Below are 26,251 nucleotides of genomic sequence, written 5' to 3' on the forward strand. Positions count from 1 at the left end.
AGCTTTTATTATTACTAAGTCTTTCACACATAATTTTATTAGTGAAATTCAAATAAAAAGAATACTGATCAAATATATTTGAAAATATTTTAAAATAGAACTATGGTTTATGTTTTTCAAGCCTAAAATATTTACAGTTAAAGTTATGAATGAGTGATAATCTTAACAGTAAAAAACCAAATTACTTGTAATTTTACTACATTATTAAAAGCTTTGTGCTTTTATTGTTTTGTTGGTAGGAACCAATTTAATTTAGTTGTCGGAATTCAGTGGTATGGGTTTTCTTATTGTCTGTAAGGTAATATAATGCTTTTCTGTGTATTGCAATTTAGCTAACAAGTCTTCAAATTACAATATAATTGAAGGATATACTACATTTTGGGTTGTGATTGGAGGTGAGCTTTGATAATACCAAAATGTTTTTTGTTTTGGAGAAAATACTATGGATATAAAAACTACCTTAATCAAGGAATAAGGCGTATCTGCCAAGTCAGTTTTAAGACATAATTTGTTGATTCATAATATCTAAAGTCTAGGCCCTGTTATTTTGTTGGGCTAGGTCAGATCCAAACAAGAGTGGGGAAATAAACCATCTGCCCACAGGTTCAGATGACAGTGATTCTTCAGTTTCTCTGTAGTTTTCCACATTTCCTAGAACTTCATTATTCCTTCCTCATAGTCTGTACCTGAGTCTCTAAAAATACTCTGGCTATCTCAGGTCTTGTTTATTGAGTAAATACTTTGCTGTCAGATGACGTCAGACCATCTTCTTTTAACTTGCCTGTTTTGTCTCTGGTGGAGATAGCATGGGTTTGCTAAAACATTTAAAGTTATCCTCTTAATTACCTCTTTATTTGTGACTTCCTCTGCTTATTTGAAGCATATTCATAAGTCTGGTTTCGAGACTAGAATCTTTCTACATTTTACCAAATGTAACTTATCTGTAGCGATAAACATTTCATTCACAATAATGGGAGATGCCTTTAAAAAAATTAAATCTCTATCTCTTTTGATGGCTAGAAGTAGACTCCATATACGTTATTCAAACTGCTTTTCTAATTAGGCCACTCATTAAATTGCTCTTGCTGCCCAAAAGAAACCTCCAATTTCAACTCATTATTATCCCATCCTAAATCTTTTGTGGCTCAGCGTAACTCTTTCCCAGTTCTCCATGCTTTTGTTGCATAAAGAATGGGGTTTGCCAAATTTTTTTCATTAAGGTCTTCTATTATTGAATCAAAATGCCACTAACATCTAACGAATTAACTGACAGTTTCCACTAATGGAAGAGAAAGATCTTTCCTTATCATTAGGAAACTTTTTTTTGTGAACCTTCTTTATAGTTGGTATGTAAGTCAAATGTATGAGTTAATCAATACATGAATTAAACTTTAAGCCTCTTGCCTGGACTTTTTATTCTTTACTGTACTGTGAGATCATGGAATCATTCCTAACTATTGCTTTGTAAATACTAAATAAATTTTTTAAATTATTTTATTTTATTTTGAGACAGAGTCTCACTCTGTCACCCAGGCTGAAGTGTAGTGGTGCGATCTCAGCTCACTGCAACCTCTGCCTCCCAGGTTCAAGCAATTCTCGTGCCTCAGCGTCCTGAGCAGCTGGGATTACAGGTGTACACCACCACGCCTTGCTAATTTTTTTTGTATTTTTAGTAGAGATGGGGTTTCACCATGTTGGCCAGGCTAGTCTCAAACTCCTGAGCTCAGGTGATCTGCCCACCTCGGCCTCCCAAAGTGCTAGGATTACAGGCATGGGCCACCACGCCCAGCTGATACTGATACCAAATAAATTTTGTTGAATAAATGATGCCTGGAGTCTTCCCAAATTTGTCTATGTCTCCTTTGTTTTTTGTTGTTGTTGCTTTGTTGGATTTTTTTTTTTTTTTTTTTGAGACAGAGTCTCACATTCTGTTGCCCAGGCTGGAGTATAGTGGCGTGATCTCGGCTCACTGCAACCTCCACCTCCCAAGTTCAAAAGATTCTCCTGCCTCAGCCTCCCGAGTAGCTGGGACTACAGGTGCATGCCACCATGCCTGGGTAATTTTTTGTATAAGTAGAGACAGGGTTTCACCATGCTGGCCAGACTGTTCTTGAACTCCTGACCTCAAGTGATCCACCTGCCTCAGCCTCCCAAAGTGCTGAGATTACAGGTGTGAGCCACTGTGCCCAGCCTCTTTTTTTTTTTAAAAAAAGATATCTAGCTCATTATCAGTAGGCTTTGAATAGTTTAAATGCTCAAGATTCCAAATTGAAAATTTTTAAGTCAAACTCTAAAAATTTTTACGTAGAAATTCCTTGTCTTAGCCCCATTTTTACCTAGCTACAGTTAATTTTTTTGGGAAAAAAATATTAGGATGTGAGAACTTGTATTTCTGTTTTATCATAATAGCATTATTCACTGTATAAGATACAATCATCCAGTAATGAAACATTTCAAGGAGCCATATATGGAAGTCAGTATTGCTTGTTTATATTCACACCTGCATATGTTGATTTCATTATACAATATTTTAGCTCATTTTGAAAGTCATGATTTAAAATACAGAACTCATATGAATCACATTTCTAGGAAACCTTAAGTGAATTTCTTAAGATCTGCTTGAGCTGTTTACAGTGGTAACACATCTGTATGAAAGGCATGTCAAGAAGAACTGAAGATGAGATATGGCTTCACAACAAGCCAAAGGCTGTATTAAAATTGTGTGCTGTCTAATAAAAAAGAAAGAAGAGATCCAGTTAACTGGCAGAATAGCATAAATGTGGTTATGTTCATTGCTTTTAACAGCTGAGAAAAATAATCTTGAATGATGGGCCAAAACCAGGAAAAGGCTTCAGGGGAAAATGTAGTTACAAGTATTTACAAGGCATGTACATTTTTTAAAATTATAGCCTAATCACATTAAAGCCACATCTGGGTACTTTTTTATATACTAATAAAAATACTGTATTTTTATTTGTAGGCAGTGTAGTAATAAGAATACTGTCTTTTATTTGGAGATAGTATTTCCAAGTATCTATTTGACCTTGCTAAGTATTCATGCTTCGTAGCCTATGATACTGAGCATTCCATCTGGATTGCCTCTAGATAGGGGATTCACAATTGGTCTTTACTGGTTAGGGAACATCTAGAACTTTTTGCTCATGCACAAAGTAAAAACCTTACATGTCCTGTTACATAAGTCCAGTTGGTGCCTGCATTCGTGTACTTTTTAACTTGACTTTTTACTGCCTCTGTGTGCTAGTATAGGGTCTCTTACAAGTGTACTTTTTCCTGCATTGTATAAGCAATGAGAATTTTAAATGAAGTGAAGTTAATTTGCTAATATCTCGGGGTTTTTTTTTTTTTCTTCCCATGCCTTGTAAACCTTAAACCACTATACTTGTTCTATTTGAGGTGCAGGGGAGAGCATGAGTGAGCTAATAACTTAGAAGGAAAAATACAAGCTAAACCAAATACTTAATGAAACAAAATTTGTTTTTACCTATGGAAATAAAAAAATGTTTTAGCCACATGCTTATGAATTTTTACTTTATACCTGCCTTTGAAATTTTGGGGCCTGATACAGGATCCTTGACTCTTCAAAAATAATATGGCTCTTCATTATTTGGCTGACTGGCTTTTATACCATTGCAAGGAATTGGGAAGGAGAGGGGTCGCTAGTCTCTTCTGCATTCTTCTTCCCGTATCTCATTGCCATGACCTCTGTTCAGTTTGAAAGTTTTCCTGGTGCATCCTGTTATAAACCATATTTTTAATGAATTGCTGACCATATTTGTCACAGTTGGGGAGGCAAATAAACCTAAAACACAGAGCCTGTGTTCCAAACGAGTTCATAATTTATACAAGGATTAAAAGCTAATTCATATCATTCTTACACCTTTGCATCCTCATAGCTTAGCTCCCACTTACAAGTGAGAACATGTGGTGTTTGATTTTCCATTCCTGAGTTACTTCACTTAGAATAATTGACGTTAGACTTTTTTTTCCTTATATTTTCTTTTTCCAGTTTTCCTGAGTACTTTTCAGCTGATATCCCCTCTTTCCTCTTACAAAACTTTTTTTGCTTACTAAACTCTTCCAGATAGTGTGGAAACCATGAGCTTTTCTGGAATGACCCTTAAATGTCTCTCCTTAAACTCATTTTACATTTTAACACTTCTGGTCATTTACAAACTAGACTTAAATTATTTCTTGAAAGCTGAGTCATTACAGTTATGATCTCTTAGCCAATGTTAAAGTAACAGGAGGTTTGACTTGCGGTCATAAGCTTTGGTTTTAGGATTCTAAAGCTAGTATACTTCATTAGTAGCCCACCAGTTGCTTTTTTCCAGTAATATCAAAGGAAACTTAATTCCAGAGGTTCATGTGTGTATCCTCTGGAAAGTTTTACATGTAAAAACGTTTGAAAACGAATGTGCTATTAAAAAATAGGGCAAATTTTTGGCTGGGCATAGTGGCTCACGCCTGTAATCCCAGCTCTTTGGGAGACCAAGGTGGGCGGATCACAAGGTCAAGAGATCAAGACCATCCTGGCCAACATGGTGAAACCCCATTGCTACCAAAAATACAAAAATTAGCCAGGCGTGGTGGTGCACGCCTGTAATCCTGGCTACTCGGTAGTCTGAGGCAGGAGAATCACTTGAATCCAGGAGGCAGAGGTTGCAGTGAGCTGAGGTTGCACCACTGCACTCCAACCTGGCAACAGAGTGAAGAGTCCACCTCAAAAAATAATAATAAGGCAAATTTTTAAATAGCTAGTTTAAAACAATGTTTTGTTGGCAGTTTAAATCAATAAAGTCTGATTGATTGTTTCTACTATAGTTGTAATAATATATAATCTTGCAAAGATTGTATGTTTAATTGGGTATACACATCACTAGAACTCTGATTTTTAATATATCCTTTAATCTTCCAATATACCCAAATGTACAATTATTTTTTCCAGTATACAACCCTGCAGTGAAAAAAAAGTGTTATGACTGAGATAATTTACATAGGAAAATTATAAACTTTATGACTTAAAGTACATTTCTCATGTTATCTCACCTTTTTTTCTTAAATAATGCATACTTATTTCTACAGAATTGTTGAAATTGAGTCAGTGGTTCTGACACTCGGGAAAACATAAAGACTAGGACTAATGTTAGAGAACTGAACCCTTAGCTTCTGTTTTGTTCCTTCAGCGCTATTTTCTTATCCATATTTTGTAATAAAATGGAATTAAATGTGAAAATATCTATTAGGTTTTCAAATCAACAATATATGTTGTGTATATGTTAAGAATTGCTCATTTTAATACATATTTTACTATATCACATGTGGAGATTGCTGTTGTCCATGTTTTTTCTAATTAATTTATACTGTTTTCGACAAATATTAGAAACTTCATTGTACAGATCGTCTGCATAAAAAACCATTAATGAAAAATAGAGTTTTGGATACAATGATGCTTATCTGTAGTTTATCTCATTAAGCTTGGTTATTCTGTTTCTTATTCTAGTTCATTTATTTTGGGGAATTGCAAGGATTTGCTATATTATATAAGGGAACACTTTAAACACATTTTCAAAAGAATCACATCAACAGTTAATATGTTTTAAAAAATTATATATGGAGCAATCATGTGAGATGTAGCATGACATAGTGAAAAGATCTAGTTATGGCACTTAACTGTGTGTGACCTTGGCCAAAAAAATGGTCGCACGTCTTCTCCTGTGCCTCGTTTTCCTCATCTGTGAAACCAGATGATTAATGCTTCTCCTACAGAGGGGCTGTGGGAATTAAATGAGCTGAGGACTATGAAGCTGCTTTACAATGTACTCATAATGGCGCCTTCTGTGTATTCTAAGCTTCATGGGGACAAGGACCCTGTCTGCTTCTTCATTGCTGTAGTCTTTAGGACTTAGCACAGTGCCTGGCACATCATAAGCAATCAGTAAATATTTGTTGGTGTTTTTCCTGCCTCTTTGTGTTGATAAATAAATGAGAAATTAACTGACGTTTCTTACAAAGTTTATATATTGACCATAAATTGGTTCTGTTGGTCCATAAACTTCAACTTAGTTCTCTTTTTAAATCTAAATTTTTATGTAATTACTAATGTGCTTGAAAGTCTTTCAAACTCACATTTTGCGTAAGTTAAAAAATGTTACTTTAAGCCAGGCACGTGTCTGTAATCTTAGCTAGTTGGGAGGCTGAGGTCAGAGGACTGCTAGAACTCAGGAGTTCGAGACCAGCCTGGGCAATATAGCCAGATCTCCTAGGCTCTTTTTTTTTTTTTTTTCTTTTTAAGTTACTTTGTATTTCCTTTGGATTTTGAAGCTGCAGAAACTTTGACATATACTTTTAATAATATTCTGTCATTCCAAAACCTTCCCTGTGGAAATAGCCACACTGAGTTTATGGGCAGTGGATGCAGCTTGGAAAACGTTAATGTCTTACTGAAATGAAATGTTTCTCAAAAAACAAGAATATCAGTGGTAGGTTTTGTAAGTTTCTCCCTCTTAAAAAAAATCTAAAAGAAAAATCTCTATTTTCACCTTTGATTATCACAGGTAACAGTTATTTAGTTCTTCGGTCCATGTAGGTAAAAATGCAAATGGCTTTATGGAAATGAGTACTAAAGCTTGGATCCAGTCCTGCCTTAGCTACATCTAAAGGTGTGATCATGGGCAAGCCATTCAGGTTCTCTGAGATTGTGATAAAGTCAGATAAATCCTACCTCAAAAGAACTTTGTGGGTCTCAAGTGACATAACATGTACTGGAAAGTGCTGTGCATAGTATAAAGTGCTCTATGAAAGAGTGCAGAGTTCTTAATTTCTTGGTACTGTAGACCCCTTTGGCCATTTTGTGAAGCTTGTAGGGTCCTTCTCAGGTGTAAACATAAACGAATTACAAAGAAATCCAATTATATTGAAATTCAGTTATCAAAATATTTGAAAGTAATAGAGTAATTTATGGTTCTTTATTAACATTAAATAAAATGTTGTTATGTGTTTAATGACTTCAGTAGTTTTGAAGTAGTGATGACCATAAATGATGTTTAAATATACATGTAGCAACTGTAATGTGATCTCTGTTGATGACAAAAATCACCAGTATTGCTAATACCACTGTGGTTTGTTGCCTGTATTTATAATTGAAAGAAATGCTAAGTGTCACTTAGAGGTTAGTGAATATATTGTTAATTGTTTTTTCTCATTTAAGTTCATGAACTCCTTGAATTCTATCCATTATTCCCCAAGTTTAAGAACCCCTGTGATATATTAATGCTAGTCATTAACACAGTGTATATTAAGGGCATATCTCTACTCAAGGGCATTTAAAGTACATTTGTCAAGGTGATATCTTGTAGGTTATTTGGAGTTTAGTTTCATTAATCTTAATTTTGGAATTAAGGTTTAAGACTTTGATTATCAAAATAGTTAATAGCTAATTTGGGGTACAAATATTTAATTAGATATACAACTTACATGACTGATTATCTCATAAATGATTGTTTCTAGAGCTGTTTATTTAAAAGGGATTAAACTTCTTTTCTAAAATTATTACCAGGATCAGCCAAGATCTTGCTCTCATTGCTCGGGAGATCAACGATGTAGCAGGAGAGATAGATTCAGTGACTTCATCAGGCACTGCCCCTAGTACCACAGTAAGCACTGCTGCCACCACCCCTGGCTCTGCCATAGACACTAGAGAAGAGGTAGGAGATCTTCATGGAGAAATGCATAAGGTTCTTTCTTTTCTTTATTTCTTTTGCTTTTAGCTTTTTGCTTAGTTTATTTTAGTTATGTCCACCCTCCCTGTTTGCATGAAGCTCTGCATTTTCCAACTTTGCTTTAACAGTTTATTTTATGTTTTTGTAACAAAACTAGTGAAGGCTAACATTTGGTCTACTATTAACATGAAGCTGGAAAATTCTTTAGAAACAGCATTTTGCCTGCTAATTCTTGGTCCATAACTTCACTTGAAACATGAATATAAATGGTATCTTGAAAAGCAACCCAAAATTTGATAAATGATTGTATAAAGTTTCTATACAGTTTGACTATGAAAATGCTCCAATTAAAAGTATTTTTATCACTAGTTAACTAGAAGATACTCTGATAACAAAGAGAAAAATCCTACAGTTTCACTGCTTTAATAATTCTGTTGATAAATACAAACACATACACATAAAGATATTTTGAAAAATTGAAATATATATGTAATATACACACATACAAATACATATTCAGAACATTTTTATAAAGTCTGGAATACAAGTTACCATGTATAGACTATTACCCATCCAATATCAGGGCCTCTTACAGTACAACTCCAGGAGGCACCATTTGCATAACATTGCTCCAGACAGCGCCTTTAACATATAATACAAAATTAATGGTATTCATTGGCCGTGTTGGCTGCTTTGATCTGGGGCAGAAATGTAAGCAAAGGATTGGCATTTAAGAGAATGAACTTCTGTGTTTGGAGCTTGGCAAACTGGCCTTGCTGCCAGTTTTAATACAGACCAAAGAACTAGGAATGGTTTTTACATTTTTGAATGGCAGGAAAAAACATCTAAAGAATACTAATTTGCAACATGAAAATTACATGAAATTCAAATTTTGGTGTTCATAAATAAAGTTTTATTAGAACACAGCCACACTCATTTGTTTAACTATCATCTGTGGCTGTTACTTTGCTACAGGGGCAGAACTGAGTAGTTGAGACAGAGATTGTATGGCTGCAAAGCCTGAGGTTTTACTATCTGTCTCTTTATAAATAAAGTTTGCCAGCCCCTGGTATTGATTATTCTGCTTCTTCAGTTTTACAAGATAATCCTAAATAGTAGGCAAAAAATGGCTAGCCTTTTTGACAAATTTAATTGTGGTAAACTGTGCCAATAATATTTTCTTCATTTGCTTTTTGTCACATTCTTTAATCTGATTCTTCAATGGTCACTTTTTTGTTTGTTTTCCTTCGGTGTGTTGTTTAACTTATTAAATGATACTTCATCAATCTGTGTAGAGTTTTGTTACCACATTGATCAAATGTAACTGTAAATGAAATCATCCTTATTGATGAAAACCTTAAGGATCGTCCTGGTGGCAAGACATACACAATTCTTCTGGTACATTTAAAATGATGAAGATACTATTTTCTCAGCTTTCTAACTAAATTTTACCTAACATGATTATACATTCACTCAGACCCAGTAAAATTACTTAAACATTTCATTGAATAAACTTCATTTTCTTTTTGTTTTATTTCAGAATATTGTACTAGGTTGATTCCCTCTTCAGTAAACCCGAGTTACTTAGTATTGTATGTCTGTGATTTGCACCGTAGATGGCAGTATATCATTTCTATTAGAATGTGCAACTTCTGTAGCATTGTTAAAAGTTTATTTGACTAAGATCAAAATATTTATTTTGTGGATTAAAAAAAATTTTCCTTTTGTAAACTTAATTGGAATTTGCGATTTGTGTATCTTGTGAAGAAATTTGACACCTGGATTTGGGGAGGAAAAAACAAGATAGGAAACTAAAAGAAAAAGAAACATTATTTTACACTGGTAAGGCAATGTGAGTAAAATGAACTCATTGTCCATCTACATGGCTCAGCTTTTTTTCTATTTACCATCTGTTTTCCATTTGGAGAAAATCTTATCCGTGGAAGAATTAAATTTAACATAGTTATATATTTTGGATTTTGAAAATAAAATAAAACCTATGTAGATGAACCTCGATTTTATAAAGGAAATACATTTGAAGTGCTTATAAAAAGAAAGAGTAATTGGTTTATTGAAGATGTCATGCCTCTGTTACTACTTGAGAATGGAATAACTTCTGTCTAATCATAAAAATTGTAATGCCAATATTGGTACTTTTTCAAATTACTGTGTTCTCATAAAGGTTTGCTTTTGTCCCATTAGTTGGTTGATCGTGTTTTTGATGAAAGCCTCAACTTCCGAAAGATTCCTCCATTAGTTCATTCTAAAACACCAGAAGGAAACAACGGTCGATCTGGTGATCCAAGACCTCAAGCAGCAGAGCCTCCTGATCACTTAACAATTACAAGGCGGAGAACCTGGAGCAGGGATGAAGTAAGTAAACTATAAATTTTAACATATGGCAGAAGAAGCATGTTCCGTAAGTGAGAAAAGGAGGAACCATTCAGTAAGTAGGGCTGGGGAAAAAGTGATTCTCCTTAATGAATGCAATGAAATTTCACCATGACATCACATCATATACAAATAATTATGTCACTTACAGGTTAGCGAAAATAATACTGTAATTGTTTTTTCTCATTTAAGTTCATGAATATGAGTTTAGTTCTTAAATTCATTCTCCAAATGAATTTAGAACATGAAGCATGTTCCGTAAGTGAGAAAAGGAGGAACCATTCAGTAAGTAGGGCTGGGGAGAAAGTGATTCTCCTTAATAAATGCAATGAAATTTCACCATGACATCACATCATATACAAATAATTATGTCACTTAGAGGTTAGTGAAAATAATATTGTAATTGCTTTTTCTCATTTAAGTTCATGAATATGAATTTAGTTCTTAAATAATGCATGAAAAACTGTAAAACTTTTACTTAAAAAATATAGACAAATATCTTTCAATATTGTACTAGGGAGTGATTTCTTAAGAGAAACACAAAGTTTTGGCCTTAGAAAATTGATACATTTGAGTATATTAAAATTAAGGACTTTTTCTTTATTAAAAAATAAGGTAGAAATACAAGTTACAAACTTTTGCAAAACATACAGCCTATGAAGGATTAGTATACAGTATATATAAAGAACTGCCTCCAATCAATTAAAAAACACAATAGAAAAATCTGCAAAAGACATGAACAACATTTCACCAAAGAGAAAATACCGAGGTGGGCAGATCACCTGAGGTCAGGAGTTTCAGACCAGCCTGGCCAACATGGTGAAACTCCATCTCTACTACAAATACGAAAATTAGCTGGGCGTGGTGGCATGTGCCTGTAATCCTAGCTACTCAGGAGGCTGAGGCAGGAGAATCACTTGAACCCGGGAGGCAGAGGTTGCAGTGAGCTGAACCCGCAGCACTGCACTCCAGCCTGGGCGACAGAGTGAGACTCTGTCTCCAAAAAAAAAGAAAAAGAAAAAGAAAATACTTAAGGCCTACAAAACATGAAGAGATGTTTAACTTAACGAGCATTCAGAGAAATGCATGTCAAGACTACAGTGAGATTATAGTCATTCAATTGTTGACATGTTAAAGTCTTAAAATGTTAAGTATTGGAGGAAAGGTAGATACATAGGCTTTCTTATGTGTCGCTGGTGGAGGTTAATTAAGTTGGTGCCGCAGCTCTGGAAAACAGTTTGACACTATCTCCTAAAGTTGAAAATAAAGACATCACATGATCTAGCAATTTTCTTGCTAGTATATGTACAAGAAAAACCCTTTCCCATTGACAGTAGAAGTTAAATTTATAGTAACATTGTTGACAGTATCAAAAACTTGGAAACTGTTTACATCAGCTGAAAAGTGAATGTATAAACTGGTATATTCCCAAATCGAACAATAATAGAGTAATAAAAAACTCAAAGATATAAAGGAGTTTCTTCATAAAAGAATGGTTATTTCAAATACTACTGTGGAAAGAGGTGATTTAGGAACAACACACAGAGGTGGTATAGGCTTAAGGGCTGGGTAGAGGAATAATGTAGAAAGAAACAGTTGACAAGAAGAGATTGATCATAGATTAATATTTGTGGATCCCTGGATTTAGGAATAAGATCTTGAGATTATTATGTAAGAATATGTATGTTTCTCGTGGTACTGAGTAGAAAAAGATCTACCTGGTGGAAAAGTATGCAACTAGCCTGGAAGTTACAATTGAAGTATACTAAAACGTTTTACAGCATACCTGATCTGTCCTGGCCTAATAATTGATTTGTTCTTGGTCTCAGGAAAAGGGCCTATTCTCTAAACTTACTCATACTCATTCTGTCCTGATGTCTAGGAAGACAAATTTCTCCAAACATAATAAAACTATGTGGAAGAAGTTTATGCTTTTAAAGAGAATGGAAACATCTAGATTGATAGTTATCTCAAGGTTGATATCAGGAATTTATTTAATACTTTGTGACAACAAACTAAACTTCATGAGCAAAGAAAAAAGAAATATCCTATTCTGTGTTGCAATCTTTCCTTAGACTCTCCTGCCCTTTCTCATGCCTTCCTAATTTGTATATGTCTTCCATCCTTATTTGATTGTTTTCTTAAGGCCCACAAAAACCATTTTGCTTATTTATCCTTTCCTTGACAATGTTATTTTTCACAACCTAAATAAAGTTTTATTACCCACTAAATTCAAATCCTTGTCATTCTGAAGTTAGTTCACGTTTTTCCATGATCACTTCCTTATTTATGCCACTCATCAATGAACTCTCTTTCATTAGAATTCTTTTTTTTTTTTTTTTGAATTTTGAGAAGGAGTCTCACTTTGTCACCAGGCTGGAGGGCAGTGGTGCTATCTCCGCCCACTGCAACCTCTGCCTCCCAGGTTCAAGCAATTCCCCTGCCTCAGCCTCCCAAGTAGCTGGGACTACAGGCACGCACCAGCACGCCCTGCTAATTTTTGTATTTTTAGTAGAGATGGGGTTTCACCATGTTGGCCAGGATGGTCTCAATCCCCCGACCTCGTGATCCACCCGCCCCAGCCTCCCAAAGTGCTGGGATTACAGGTGTGAGCCACTGCGCCCGGCCTCATTAGAATTCTTACAGCACTGAATCCCAAAATGTATATGAACGTCTCTTCTTGTTTTGTAGGCCTTAGGCTTTCTGATAAAACATGTAATCGTATTCCCTGTATATTACCGTCACCTCCCCCAGTGGCCTTTAAACCTTTTTGCCATCTAGGGCCTTATTTTCTGTTTTCTTTCAGACTCTGGATATAGTACTGACAATATAAGGAGCTCATTTTGAAACCCACGTCTAGACTCAAATTTTGTCCTTTTTCTACCATGCTTCATTAGCTTTCCCTTTCATGATTTGGCCTAGGGCTTGGCAAACTTCAGCCCATAGGCCAAATCCAACCTGTCACTTGTTTTGTAAAAGTTTTGTTACAACACAGCTATGTCCACATGCATAATTTGCTCATTATTTATGGCTGCTTTCACTCTGCAAAGGCAGAGTTGAGGAATTGTGGCAGAGACCCTACGTCCCTCAAAGACTAAAACCTTCACCCTCTGGCTCTTTACAGAGGTTGGTGACCCCTGGTTTTGCCCATGCATCTCAACTGGAGTAATACCAACACCCAGTATAAAAACTTACTGTTTTGTGTAAATTTTTTAAAATGTATCTTTCCCACTAGACTCTTTGCTGGAGAACAAGGATTGTACTCTTCTTGATTTCTGTATTCACATTACTTGGTGAAAGAATAAATAATAAATTTAGTACTGTAAGTTATTTGTATCTTCTCTTTTATAATTCAGTTGGAAGTAAGAGAGACAGGATCACAACAGTAATTGAAGATAAACTGAGGATAAAATGGATTGTGTTTGGAAACTGATATGACCAAAATAATACGGAAACTTTGACAAGTTATTTAATAATAAGAACTCCTTTGTTAATAGTGTTTCTTTCACTTTCTCATTTTAATTACATATTAATTATATTCTTCATTGGTTTATAATTAAAATAAGCATAAATACTAACTGCCCCTAACTATAGTGACTTGTGACTAGTGATCTCAGTAGTTATGCAATACAGGGGTAATATTTTAATATCTACTTTTTTCTTTGGCTGTTTCAGGTCATGGGAGATAATCTGCTGCTGTCATCCGTCTTTCAGTTCTCTAAGAAGATAAGACAATCTATAGATAAGACAGCTGGAAAGATCAGGTACATGTACATATAGCTTATGTTTTTTTTAACTTTAATATCACCTCACTTAGCTTTTTGTTGCTTTTTCTCAAGGTTAAAAACGTATCATCAGAATGAATATGTTTACCTTCAGAAAAATTTGTCCCAAAGTAAATTTATCTGTCCAGTACTACTTTATAACTTTAAATTTATTACTAATTCAAAATATAAATAGACTTACAGATTTTATTCAACAGTACTTCAGAAATCCATGCTGCTATTGCTTATTTCTGATTCCTATAATTAAAATTTAAAATGTAATGAAACAGTATTTGAACATGGTTTGTGAATTGTAATATTCCACACAAATATAATTCTATATTGCTTACATATTGAAATAATATATTTTATCAGCATTTGATGAGTACCAAGAAGCCATTAAATTTTTTCAAAAACAATTTCAAAAGCACCATTTAAAAATTGAAGTATTCTTAAAAACAGTCTATTTAACTTAAAACAATCTGTTTTAAGTTACTGTAAACGAAGTTTGCATCATCTTCTAGAAAAATTGAGAAATTCAGAAGGAAATATAGAAAGTTGGCCTATATAGGTAAATTTTACTTGGCATGTTAAGAAACAGAGCTTTCTTTTTATCTTGAGCCTGTATCTTAAAAATTTCTTAAAGGTGGCCAGGCGCAGTGGCTCATGCCTGTAATCCCAGCACTTTGGGAGGCCAAGGCGGGTGGATCATGAGGTCAGGAGATCAAGACCATCCTGGCTAACACAGTGAAACCCTGTCTCTATTAAAATTCAAAAAAATTAGCCGGGCGTGGTGGCAGGCGCCTGTAGTCTCAGTTACTCGGGAGGCTGAGGCAGGAGAATGGCGTGAACCCGGGAGGCAGAGCTTCCAGTGAGCCGAGATCGCACCACCGCGCTCCAGCCTGGGCAACAGAGCGAGACTCTGTCTCAAATAAATAAATAAATAATAATTTCTTAAAGGTGTACCAGACTTTCTCTTCACTTTATTGCCTCCTAAAAGAATATTAATTTAAAATTCCTTATGTTAAAAGTAATGTATTCTGCACTGTCTTGTCCCATTTTTCTATGTATTTTAGAATATGTAACTTTTTAGCAAAAGTAATACATGAACATGGTTAAAAAATATAAATATTCCAGAAAAATATATATTATATCTAATAGTGGGTGTGTTTCCCCACTCTGGGTTCATTTCTCAAAGGTTTATACAAATATGATCATATTTTATCTACTTTTGTACCTTGATCTTTTCTCTTAATTAGATCTTTACTTTCCCCAAAGAGTATGAGTGAAATGTATGGACAGACCCCTCCATATTTGATTGGCATATGAGGCATGCTGCCTTAGTGAAAAAACAGCTGAGTCTGGGTGCAGTGGCTCATGCTTGGTAATCCTAGCACTTTGGGAGGCCAAGGCAGGCGGATCATTTGAGCCTAGGACTTGGAGACCAGCCTGGGCCACAAAGCGAGATTTAAAAAAAAAAAAAAAAAAAAATTGGCTGGGCATGGTGGCACATGCCTGTAGTCCCAGCTATTTGAGAGGCTGAAATGGGAGGATCACTGGAGCTCATGAGTTCAGAGTTACAGTGAGCTGTGATCATGGCACTGCAGCACAGCCTGGGCGACAGAGCAAGACCCCATCTCAAAAAACAGCAATAGAATGTTTAACGTTTGGCTTTTCGTAAAGAGTACCTTGTACATATAAATAATGTTGAAGGTGTTTTTAATGACTACCATTACGTACCTATCCATTGTTTTTAAAGAGAATTTACCTTTATCAATTCCCATATATTCTTATGAATTTTAAATAGACTTAATTTTCTACAGAATAATATTTTAATATTTATTTGTTAACAAATAAGTATTAGGTACATTCTAGGCACTTTATAATTAGACATTGACAAAACAAAGACCCCTGTTCTCATGGAATTTATATTCTATATCATGTAAACCAGTCAGCTTGTATTAAGTTAGCTATTTCTGCTATCTACACATGATTTGACTTAATTTCATTATTTCACTTGAATATTACCTGTATTTTACTACTCACATTTTCTGTTTCCACTTGAAGCCCAATAACCTGCATCAACTTTTTCTTAATACTCAAATCACTGGTTACACGATGAGATAAAAAGTATAATAACAATATTAATTTCAGGTATAAATTGGAACCGTATTAACTAAAAAATTTTAAGGCTTATAATTGATTTTAGAGAAATTAAATTAGTTGCATGCTGTTTATAAATACCACATTTTATAAATCCTGATAGGGCTTATAAATGAGTCCATTGTTTTTCTTTTACTCACACTCAGTGATTAAGTAATTAGCACCCTATTATTGTCATACGTGAGATATAGTACATGTTTTCCCCTAGTGACTCCATCATTCCCAGGTTTACTTCTTTCATGAGTAAGAGAATCTCCTTCACCGTGCAACCCATTCACCTATGATTTGCTAATATATCCTACGGCCAGAGACAAATGAAGTCCACCATTCCCTGGGGTAAAGCCTAACTGAAATTTGTAGGGAAAAAATTTTAAGCTTAACTTATAGTTTTTACACATGAATAAACAAATCTGTAGGCCTCAATCACACAGCTGCTTATTAATATCATGATTTGGCTCAAGCATTCATTGTAGTTAAATGTAATATATAATTGTTATCATTTTTATTTTAGTTCCACTAAAATTATTTTCTAAAGCTGGGGCATTATGGAAGGATTGTTAACCAAAGAAATAAATAAATGAAATAAACATTGGTTAAGATCATCTTATATGGGAATAAAGTCTCCAGACTCATTCATTCATTGAATGATTTTTGACTGTATGTTATTTGTCTAGCACTGTTTTTGATGTCCTCACATTTGAGTGTAGAAGGCAGGTAAACAGGTAATTATAGTTCAGTGTGTTAAGGGAAATATAGGATGGTTACTATGGAAGCCCATAGCAAGGGCATTTGGGAAATTCAGAGAAGGGCGCTTAGAGAAATTGCCATGCAATTTAAGTCCTGAATGATGAGGAGAGGAGTTACTCAAAGGCTATGTGAAGTGAAAGGGCCAGAGTATGGTGAGAGATGACACTAGAGAGATGAGGATGAATCTGTTTTGGCAGAATTTGTTAAGGAGTTTGGATTTTATCATTAAAAACCATAGGAAGCTAGTATATCCAATATGGGTCCTCTTGATACACCAGTGCTATCTGTAAAAATATCATGAGAGTCTTGTATGGTCATGTGGCTTGCACCTGGAAAACCCTGGAGTCTCCTTACCTGTAAACAAGTATACCATGTTTTTTCATCCTACCTACTGAAATACAGGTCCATCCCTGATAACTGGATTCTTAACCACTCATTCATTTATTCAGCAGATGTTCACAGATTGCCTGCCCTGTACCATTCTCTTCCTTACCACGGAGCAGCTGTCCTACATTCTGTAGTCTCCCCCAAAGAAAAATATTTTTTGTAGCTTTGACATTGAACTAAAATTGAGAACAAAGAAGACATTGCTGATGGATTGATAAACTGTATTGTCTCAGAAAGTGACAGAATTTATAAAGTTTAAAAAAGGATGCATAAAAATGCCTCAATAAAGTTATACATAAATACAGAATGTTTAATGTATTTGAATTGCCTTCAGTTCGAGTGTTGAGTTTTACTATGCATAAAGCATTATGGCAGGCTTTATGGAAAGTAATGAGGATAAAACCATTTCTATTATTAAAGAGTTTCCAGTGTAGTTGGCAAGGTGAGGCACATATACAATCAACTATTGTACAAGATAGCATATAATAGATTAGTGCTCAGTTAGAGATATAAAGGCAAAGGAAGGATCACTTTCACCTAGGATGATTAGGGAAGGCTTTGGGAAGAAGATACTATTCAAAGGTAGGTCTGAGTTGTGATAACCAAACCTAAGGGGTAGAGACCTGGGCCTTCTGCATGGAAAGTGCCAGGGTAGTTTGAGAATCGACTGGTCTTTAAGCTTTGTGTCAGGAGTTATAACCTCAAATGTCTACTGGGGTTCATCCTAGAGGCACGCGTATTTACATTGTATGAACACTGTCTGTGGAATCAATTTTTAAATATTTATACAGGAACTCCTGTTGTACAGCATTCTCATTGCATTCCATGTGAAAATGACCCCCTTAGGTTGTGTAGCACGGCCTTGCATTGGTAGACTCTGAATTCGCAACTCCGCGTTCACATGTTTTAAGGGATAGTACTAGAGAATTGGTTATGGCTCATAGAATAGGAGCCTGAGACTTCTGTTTGTTTGTTTCCCTAAACCCAATGGCTTTATCAAAAGTATTTTAACTTAATTCTTAAATTATTGAATGAAATAAGCTTTGGAATTTTATGTATTTTCATGCTGAAGTTTAGCTTATTTTGAATCTATAATATAATCTGAATATCACTTTGAAAGCTATTATTTTTTCAGCTTAAAATTGATAAGGACCTTCAAACAAAAACAAGTTCTGATCATTATAGCCTGGTCTAAACTAATTTCTTGGTCTGATTTTCTGATTCTCTAGTATTTAAATATTAAATATTATAGTAAATATTATAGTAAAGTTTATTTCATAATGCCAAAATGATAAGTTTGACTTCTTAGATCTGTTCTATTATATATTACAAATTGTTTTTTGTTTTTTTGTTTTTTGTTTTTTTTTTTTGAGATGGGCTGGAGTGCAGTGGCATGTTCACAACTCACTCACTCAGTGCAGCCTCGACCTCCCTGGGCACAAGCAATCCTCCCTCCTCAGCCTTCTTAGTAGCTGGGACTACAGGCATGTGCAGCACACCTGGCTAATTTTTTTGTATTTTTTATAGAGACGAGGTCTCGCCATGTTGCCCAGGCTGGTCTCAATCTCCTGGCATCAAGTGATCCACCCACCTTGGTTTCCTAAAGTGCTAGGATTACAGGCATGAGTCATTGTGCCTGGCCAACAAACTGTATTTTAAAATAAACCATTTATTTCTTCAGGGGGGCATTTTTTTTTTCAGGGGCAACCCATGAAAAACCCATTTTCACCAAAGGTGAAATGTCTATAGTTTAACAGTTCTAGATCCACAAACACTATACTCAGTAGCCATCCTCTGGAAAAATTCACTGAATTTTTAGCACTGTGTGACTAAACAGAGTCTTTCTCTATTGTATAAGTCCATTACAGTTCTAAGTTGGTCCATGAAATAGTCATTATTTCCTTATTTTCCATCTGTCCTAATGCTGCAAGGACTCTTTTACAAGAACATAACAATTTAGAAAAGATGGCTGGCAAGGATGTTCATTTTTTTTGAGTTTAGAAAATTTAATAAGTAGGCCATAAGAATATTCATATACCAGATTCTAGACTCATTGCCACCTTAAGCAAATGTTCCAGACTTGATGTGATGTTAATGAATTTCATGTTTTTAAATAAGGTAAGTCTGGCATGTTGATCTTTGAAGAAATACCAGCACAAATATTAACTTAGTTTACTACTTAAATGCTGATCAGCTTGCAGTAGTAATAAATTTACATGGGGTTATATAGTGTTGTTTAAACTAGATTTCCAGACTTACTGAAAAAATTTTAAAAGAAACCAAAAAAGTAGCTAGTATTTACATCTTTCTAAAACTACTGAATCATGTCTGATAGATTCTAAAGTGTTAGAAAAGTGTCCCACATTTGAAAGACACATCAAAATTTTGTGGTCCTTTATTTTATAAGTTATTTGATGTTAGGGTAATGATAGGATAATTATCTTTATGGCAATTGTTTTTATCAAAAGGATAGCATCCTAATTCCTAATAGATTATTATGTGCAAGTATACTAACACGAATTAACAATTTTTAAAGAAAAGCACAGTAAGTACTCCCAATTTTTGGTCTTTAAAATAATATACACACTTTTCTTGATCAATAAGGTGCTTATTCTTATATAAAGAGGTCTTAACAGGCACAATTGTTTATACCTAATTCAACCTATTTTCATCTCACTTATTCCTATACTGCATATATTCTGTCTGAATAAAATTGCATTTTCTTTATAAGTGACAGTTACACAGTCTTTTCTCCTTATACCCAGGTGATACATGTTGTTCCAAGATACCCACTGGATGCCTGACACCACAGATAGTTCAAAAACCTAATATACTGTGTATTTTCCTACACATACATGGCTATGATAAAGTTTAATTTATAAATTAGGCACAGTAAGAGATTAACAATAGTAACTAATCATAAAATAGAACATTTATAACAATATACTGTAAAAAAAAGTTATGTGAATGTGGTCTTTTTTTTTCTCTCTCTCTCTCTCCCTCTCCCAAAATACTGTAATAGTTTTGGACCATGCTTGACTGCCACTAACTAAAACCATGGAAAGAGAAACCGTGGATAAGAGGGCATTACTGTATTGTAAATTATAAATATTAAAGTTTTGAGGTCATAACATCATTTACATTTGTTTTATATTTTGTTTTCAATAAAGAATAAGATAAACAGTAAAGAATTTATGCATGTATTCATAAGCATTCAATTGGAGCTCATACACATGAATTAATTGGTACTGTTGGCTTAGTATTTTAATTCTCAGTTTATGCAATGGTTGGTTTTTTTTCTTTGTGTACCTTTGAAAAGATACATTGCTTTGGTATTATTAACAAAAAAGTAATAGGTTTTTAAAATATAAAAAGTTATATGCTTATGTTTTTTGATTTATAGAATATTATTTAAAGACAAAGATCGGAATTGGGATGACATAGAAAGCAAATTAAGAGCCGAAAGTGAAGTCCCTATTGTGAAAACCTCAAGCATGGTATAGTAATTTTTCTTGAAGATTAAAACATTTTAATAGAGTTTTATTTTAAGGAAAAGACCCTTATTTTTGAGCTATTCGTTGATATGCTTTTTCAAAAGAAGATATAAATGCAAAGTTTTGGGAAATTTTATTTCTTCTACTGACTCACAGGTTTAAAATGTTGATTGTTTTAAAGTTGCAGAGGGTATGAAGGAGGAGCCTTTTGTGTTTCTTACTAGTATAGATTGTTCTTGTAATAATTGAACATTAGAACATGAAATTTTTAAAGAGAACCAAATTTAACATGAAAATATTAAGTTGACATAAGTTGTTTCCATTTACTTAATATAATGCTTATCTTCTTTTTAAAAGAATTTGAACAGATTTTCATTGCTCAGAATATATTTATAATATTGCGGTTGCAGTTTATATGTTTTTACAAAGATAATTTGAAGGCATTTTTACGTAGTCATTGCAAGGTTGATTAATAAAAATTTTAAAAAATCTTTGCAGCCGGGTACTGTGGCTCACGCCTGTAATCCCAGCACTTTGTGAGGCCAAGGAGGGTGGATCGCTTGAGGTCAGGAGTTGAAGACCAGCCTGGCCAATATGGCGAAACCTTGTCTTTACTAAAAATACAAAAATTAGCCAGGCATTGTGGCGGGCGCCTATCATCCCAACTCCTTGGGGGGCTGAGGCAAGAGAATTACTTGAACCTGGGAGGAGGAGGTTACAGTGAGCCAAGATTGTGCCATTGCACTCCAGTCTGGGTGACAGAGTGAGACTCGGTCTCAAAAAATAAAAAAATAAAAAAAAATCTTTGCTTAAATAGTAGTAAATGACTTTAAACTTTTCATCTGCTACAATCATCTCATTGAAAAAGTTATTCTATTTCATTTTAGTTTAAATATTTTAATTTGAATCTTGTTTACTAGATATCATAATTATTTCATATCATGTTGCTATTAATGTAGTAAGTACCATGTAGATAATATTAAGTGTTCCAAATAAAGTGACAGTGAAATTCATTGCTTGTAAAGTGATAACATTTAGCTAAAAGTAGGCTAATTTTTGTTATTGCTTTCTCTGCAGGAGATTTCTTCTATCTTACAGGAACTGAAAAGAGTAGAAAAGCAGCTACAAGGTAAATTTACTACTGAATTAAGTATAAAGAGCTAATAATTTAGAATAAGTGCCTTCTAAGTGATATTTCTTAAAATATTCTTATTGTTAGGATGTTATTTGATTAAATGTAATGACATACGTAAAATATAGAGTTCTACACATTCACATTACTCATAAAAAGGAATTTTTTTAAACCCAGTATAAAAATTTAAAATATAATAAAGATATATGTTGGGCATATTTTAGTTCATAGGTTTGACAATAGGCTAGATGTCATAAACTAATTGAAATTTTTTATGTATTACATATAAATAATATGTGAAAAATATATAATAAAGTTGTGTTAATTAGCATTATTTGTGTGATTTGACAATTCTTAAATTATGTTGGTGCTGTAACCTGAAGCAAACTTACATTCTAATAGAAATACTAGTTGTTTGGTTGACAAGAAATGAGTACATATTGGCCATAGAGAGCCGAAGAGAAAGGAGAGAAGAAAGTGAAAGAGGCTGCCCTCTAAACTTTGACAGGGACATTATTTGGTTTGTGTCAGAACTGGATTGTGCATTAATGCCTATATATGTCTTGACCTCGAAGTTCCCAGTGGTACAACAGGCAGGTTCCATAGTCAACTGCTAATTCTACTGAGTCTTTATTTATCGAATAATCATAGGTACATATGTGGATTCTATCAAAATGATTTTTAATCTTTATTTAGCCCCAACACACCTAATGGTTATGTATGGTACACCCCATGAGTAAAAGTGGCTTGCTAACACAGTGCTTGTTAGCTGGTAGACTGGGGGTATACTTTTAAAAGTCCCTTCTACATGATTCTTACGTCTGTGTTACTTCCTTCTCCCCACTCCCTACTGTGTCCAATGCCAAATTGAAAATCACAGCTGAGAACTTTCCATGTCAACCCAAAGATCTTTTGGACTGAAAGCTGACCTTTAACTGACTCCTCCCATACAGGCAGCAAGTCTGTTTGCCTTTGCAAGCTGCCCTGTGATATTAGTCTGTAGGCTCTGAGGGAACCCCTGTATCTCAGTGGTATATACAACTGATACCCTAGCACTCTGGCCAGGCTAAATGACTGTATTCTATGGTAGCATTCAAAGTATGCTGATGTTCTTCTGGCCTCTCCAGCCTTGAGGTTACTCTGAACCCTGACTTAGCAGCTAATACCTCAGTTATCTGAGTGATAAATAGGGTTTAGATGTTTATTAAAAATCATATTCAGTATTTTCTCTATCCTCTCACAATAATGAAGACAAATTTCAACAAGATTTTTCTTGAATTCCACATCTTCAAATACCAGACTTACAAGTCTCTGAAATGCCCCTAAGTGCCACATCAGAGGACCCAGAGAAAGTATTCAGGGCTGGGTAACTTACAGTACAGCTACAGAATAACTAAGAATGGAGTTTTAAATATAATATTGGAAGATTTGCCACATTTAAGATCACATACGCACTGATAGTTTAAATATTATCCAAATCATAAACAGTGTTTATATGTGAATGTAACTGCATCTAGAATTATTTCCTTTTCCCGCCCTTTAGCAATCAATGCTATGATTGATCCTGATGGAACTTTGGAGGCTCTGAACAACATGGGATTTCCCAGTGCTATGTTGCCATCTCCACCGAAACAGAAGTCCAGCCCTGTGAATAACCACCACAGCCCGGGTCAGACACCAACACTTGGCCAACCAGAAGCTAGGGCTCTTCATCCTGCTGCTGTTTCAGCCTCAGCTGAATTTGAGAATGCTGAATCTGAGGCTGATTTCAGTATACATTTCAATAGATTCAACCCCGATGGGGAAGAGGAAGATGTTACAGCACATGAATGACTTTCTCTTGATTGTTGAAAAATCATTACCTGTGGAATGACTAGGAATATTGGAAGCAGCATAGTGTTGACGTACACAAAACAAGACAGCTTGGTCAGCTACAATCTTGGAATCCCTGTCTTCTTAATTTTATTTATTTATTTTTGACATATAATGTAGTATATCAATCCTTTCAAACCATTTAGATAACCACTTGATGCACAAATAGGAAAAAGCAGATTGTGGCAGTGTCGCCTTTTGTGGTTTTATGATTTTCAAATTGAATTTAATGATTACACCCTTTCCCTTCATAGATCTTTTTTCTTTTTTTTTAAGCCATGCTGTGACCTACAAGCAAACTAAATAGCCAACATTTCTGAACCCCTGTGTCTCCTGTGCCAAGCTGCTCCCTGAAATGGACTTCTTCATCTGTACAGATTTGTTAAACCATTCTATTTGCTTCTTAATAATAGGATTTATATTAGTACTCATTACCATTGGACACAATGACATAAGTACTCTCCACAGTAAAGCAGACCTTTCACAACAGTCACTCTGTGTCCTAAAATTTTCCAACATAGATGTGATTTATATAACTTTGTTGATACGTAAATTGTCTTGGGGTTTACGGAAATTAACTATTATGTTTGCACTAAGATTTGCTGGGAGTGGTAGGTGGACATATCTATATATCAATAAGGACTAACCGTCTTTTTTGTACATAGGAGATTGATAATACTGTATTTGTTTTAACCCCACAGTGTTTTACTCCACTTTCAAAAAGATCAATTTGGCACTTTTTTTCATTTTTTTTTTAATGGAAATAAGATTTGGTCTCTCATTTTAGGTTAAATGATAACTAGAAAGATTAAACTAGACAGATAGTTTAGGTGGAGTATATTTTTAAAACTCAGAACATGTATATTGGTCCTGTGTTACCAAGTTTATATGTGACAGTTGAAAAAAAATTTCCCTTGAAATGATCATGAGGTTAAAATTTTCTTCATTAGGAGACTTGGAGAACCAGTAGTCATAAGATTAGTTGATAGTTTCACTCCCAAGCAATGAATTGCTTCTGTGTGTTTCCCTGTAGGACTCAATAGTCAATCCTGTCTGTCTTACACATTTATAAGGACCCTGCAAGACAACGACAAAGGCCTTTGGCCTGTGCTACTAAACAAGAAGCCTATGAAAAATTTCTTCTTTAAACTTGTTTTTTCTCTTTCCAGTAAGTTCACATTTGGATAATTTTAAAAAGAAATTACCTTTGTGTTTCCAGAACACTATAATTGGGGTGTATCTTAATTCAGTTAAATATTATTAGTAGACCTGGATTTTCCCCCTTGACCCCATCAGTCTATAAAGGTTAAACTGCAACTTTTATGAAACGGTCTTTAATATTTCCACAATAATCCTGTGCTATATTTGTTTTAAGAAACAAAGTAACTCCATATACTTCAAGACTTTACAGGATTTTTTAAATCTTGTATTGTTGGACCAATTAATAAAGATGCAAAAAAACTTTATAGAGATGTAAAAACAAAACTATAATGGATCTCCTATTTTTCTTTAAATTCAAAAAAGAAAAAGGTAAATGAACTATTCTCCTTGTAAAGCTAAATTCCCCATTCTGTCTAATAAAGGAAGACTGAAAAAAGGTTTTAAAGAACATAAATGGAAAGATACAAATGCTTTGAAGGAATAAACGAAACGTTAAAACAGGGTCAATCCATTTGAAGAAAAAGTTGGACAAAATAATCAGCATTGCTCCCTCTTTTATTTAATATTTGGGTACTGATTATATCCACATGGAAGTAGAAGGTAAGGAGTTTAGGAAACATTAGAATCTGCTCTGCTTACATTCTTGTTTAAGTGTTTACACAGTTTGGTTCAATTATAAACATTTGGCCTTTTACTATGTTATTTTTATTTTGTATGAATACATTATCCTCCTTATTTATTTTTGTTACATTTATTACTTATGTTATTTTGTTATGCATTTACAACTCCATTTTTAAATAAAGTGTTTCTGGAACTTTATACAATGATTGTATATTTTATTTCTTTTACCATCTTGCTTGCTAATACTTCATCAACTTATCAAATGATTATAAAGCATTTCCCAAGGCTTAGCAAAAGAAAGAATCCTCCAGTTCTATTAATATGTGGTTACTGTGAAATCTCTTATTAGTTTGACTATTTAAAGAAAAAATTTTCTTAGCAGATTATGATCGATATAATTCACTTAGCTTAGTGTCCTAAAGTAATGTGCATATACAAGGTCTTTATTTTTAAGCAGCTTTAGATCATCAGAAAGCTTTATGACAGTGATATATTTGGGAAATAAAGTAGAAATTTAAAATACCTTTGTCATCTTAAATTTGATAACTATCAATTTATACTGTTTTTTAATCCTATCACTCAAGCTCAAGAATCTTGAATGTCTCATTATTATTCAGAATTATAAGTTTCACAGCTTAACCTTTTAAGACTTCGTGTGTTCTGGCCCTTTTCTTATGTGCGTATCTATGTGTCCCATTATAGTTTCTACCACCATTTACAAGTTTCTTGACCACCATGAGCTTTTCATCCTTCTGTACCCTGCGTCTTCCTCCCCTTCCT

The 26,251-nt window shown here is 34.2% G+C and overlaps 1 protein-coding gene across 31 annotated transcripts in view; it reads left to right on the forward strand.

Annotated features, from left to right (window-relative positions):
• CEP170 (centrosomal protein 170) overlaps positions 1-25,674 on the forward strand; it is a 130,383-nt gene extending 104,709 nt beyond the window's left edge. For 11 of the 31 annotated variants that reach the window (XM_009247271.3, XM_009247465.3, XM_009247611.3 and 8 more), the window contains 6 exons: positions 7,577-7,754; positions 9,942-10,112; positions 13,806-13,894; positions 20,595-20,688; positions 21,763-21,814; positions 23,361-25,674. In XM_009247271.3, coding sequence (XP_009245546.2) covers positions 7,577-7,754; positions 9,942-10,112; positions 13,806-13,894; positions 20,595-20,688; positions 21,763-21,814; positions 23,361-23,650 — 874 coding nt within the window. In that variant the 3' untranslated portion in view covers positions 23,651-25,674. The remainder of the gene's footprint in view (positions 1-7,576; positions 7,755-9,941; positions 10,113-13,805; positions 13,895-20,594; positions 20,689-21,762; positions 21,815-23,360) is intronic. The other 20 variants (XM_054550172.1, XM_063724399.1, XM_063724368.1 and 17 more) reach the window with 5 other exon arrangements.
• The last annotated feature ends 577 nt before the right edge of the window (positions 25,675-26,251 follow it).

The sequence above is a fragment of the Pongo abelii genome, chromosome 1 (genome assembly GCF_028885655.2).
Source record: "Pongo abelii isolate AG06213 chromosome 1, NHGRI_mPonAbe1-v2.0_pri, whole genome shotgun sequence".
Lineage (NCBI taxonomy): Eukaryota > Metazoa > Chordata > Mammalia > Primates > Hominidae > Pongo > Pongo abelii.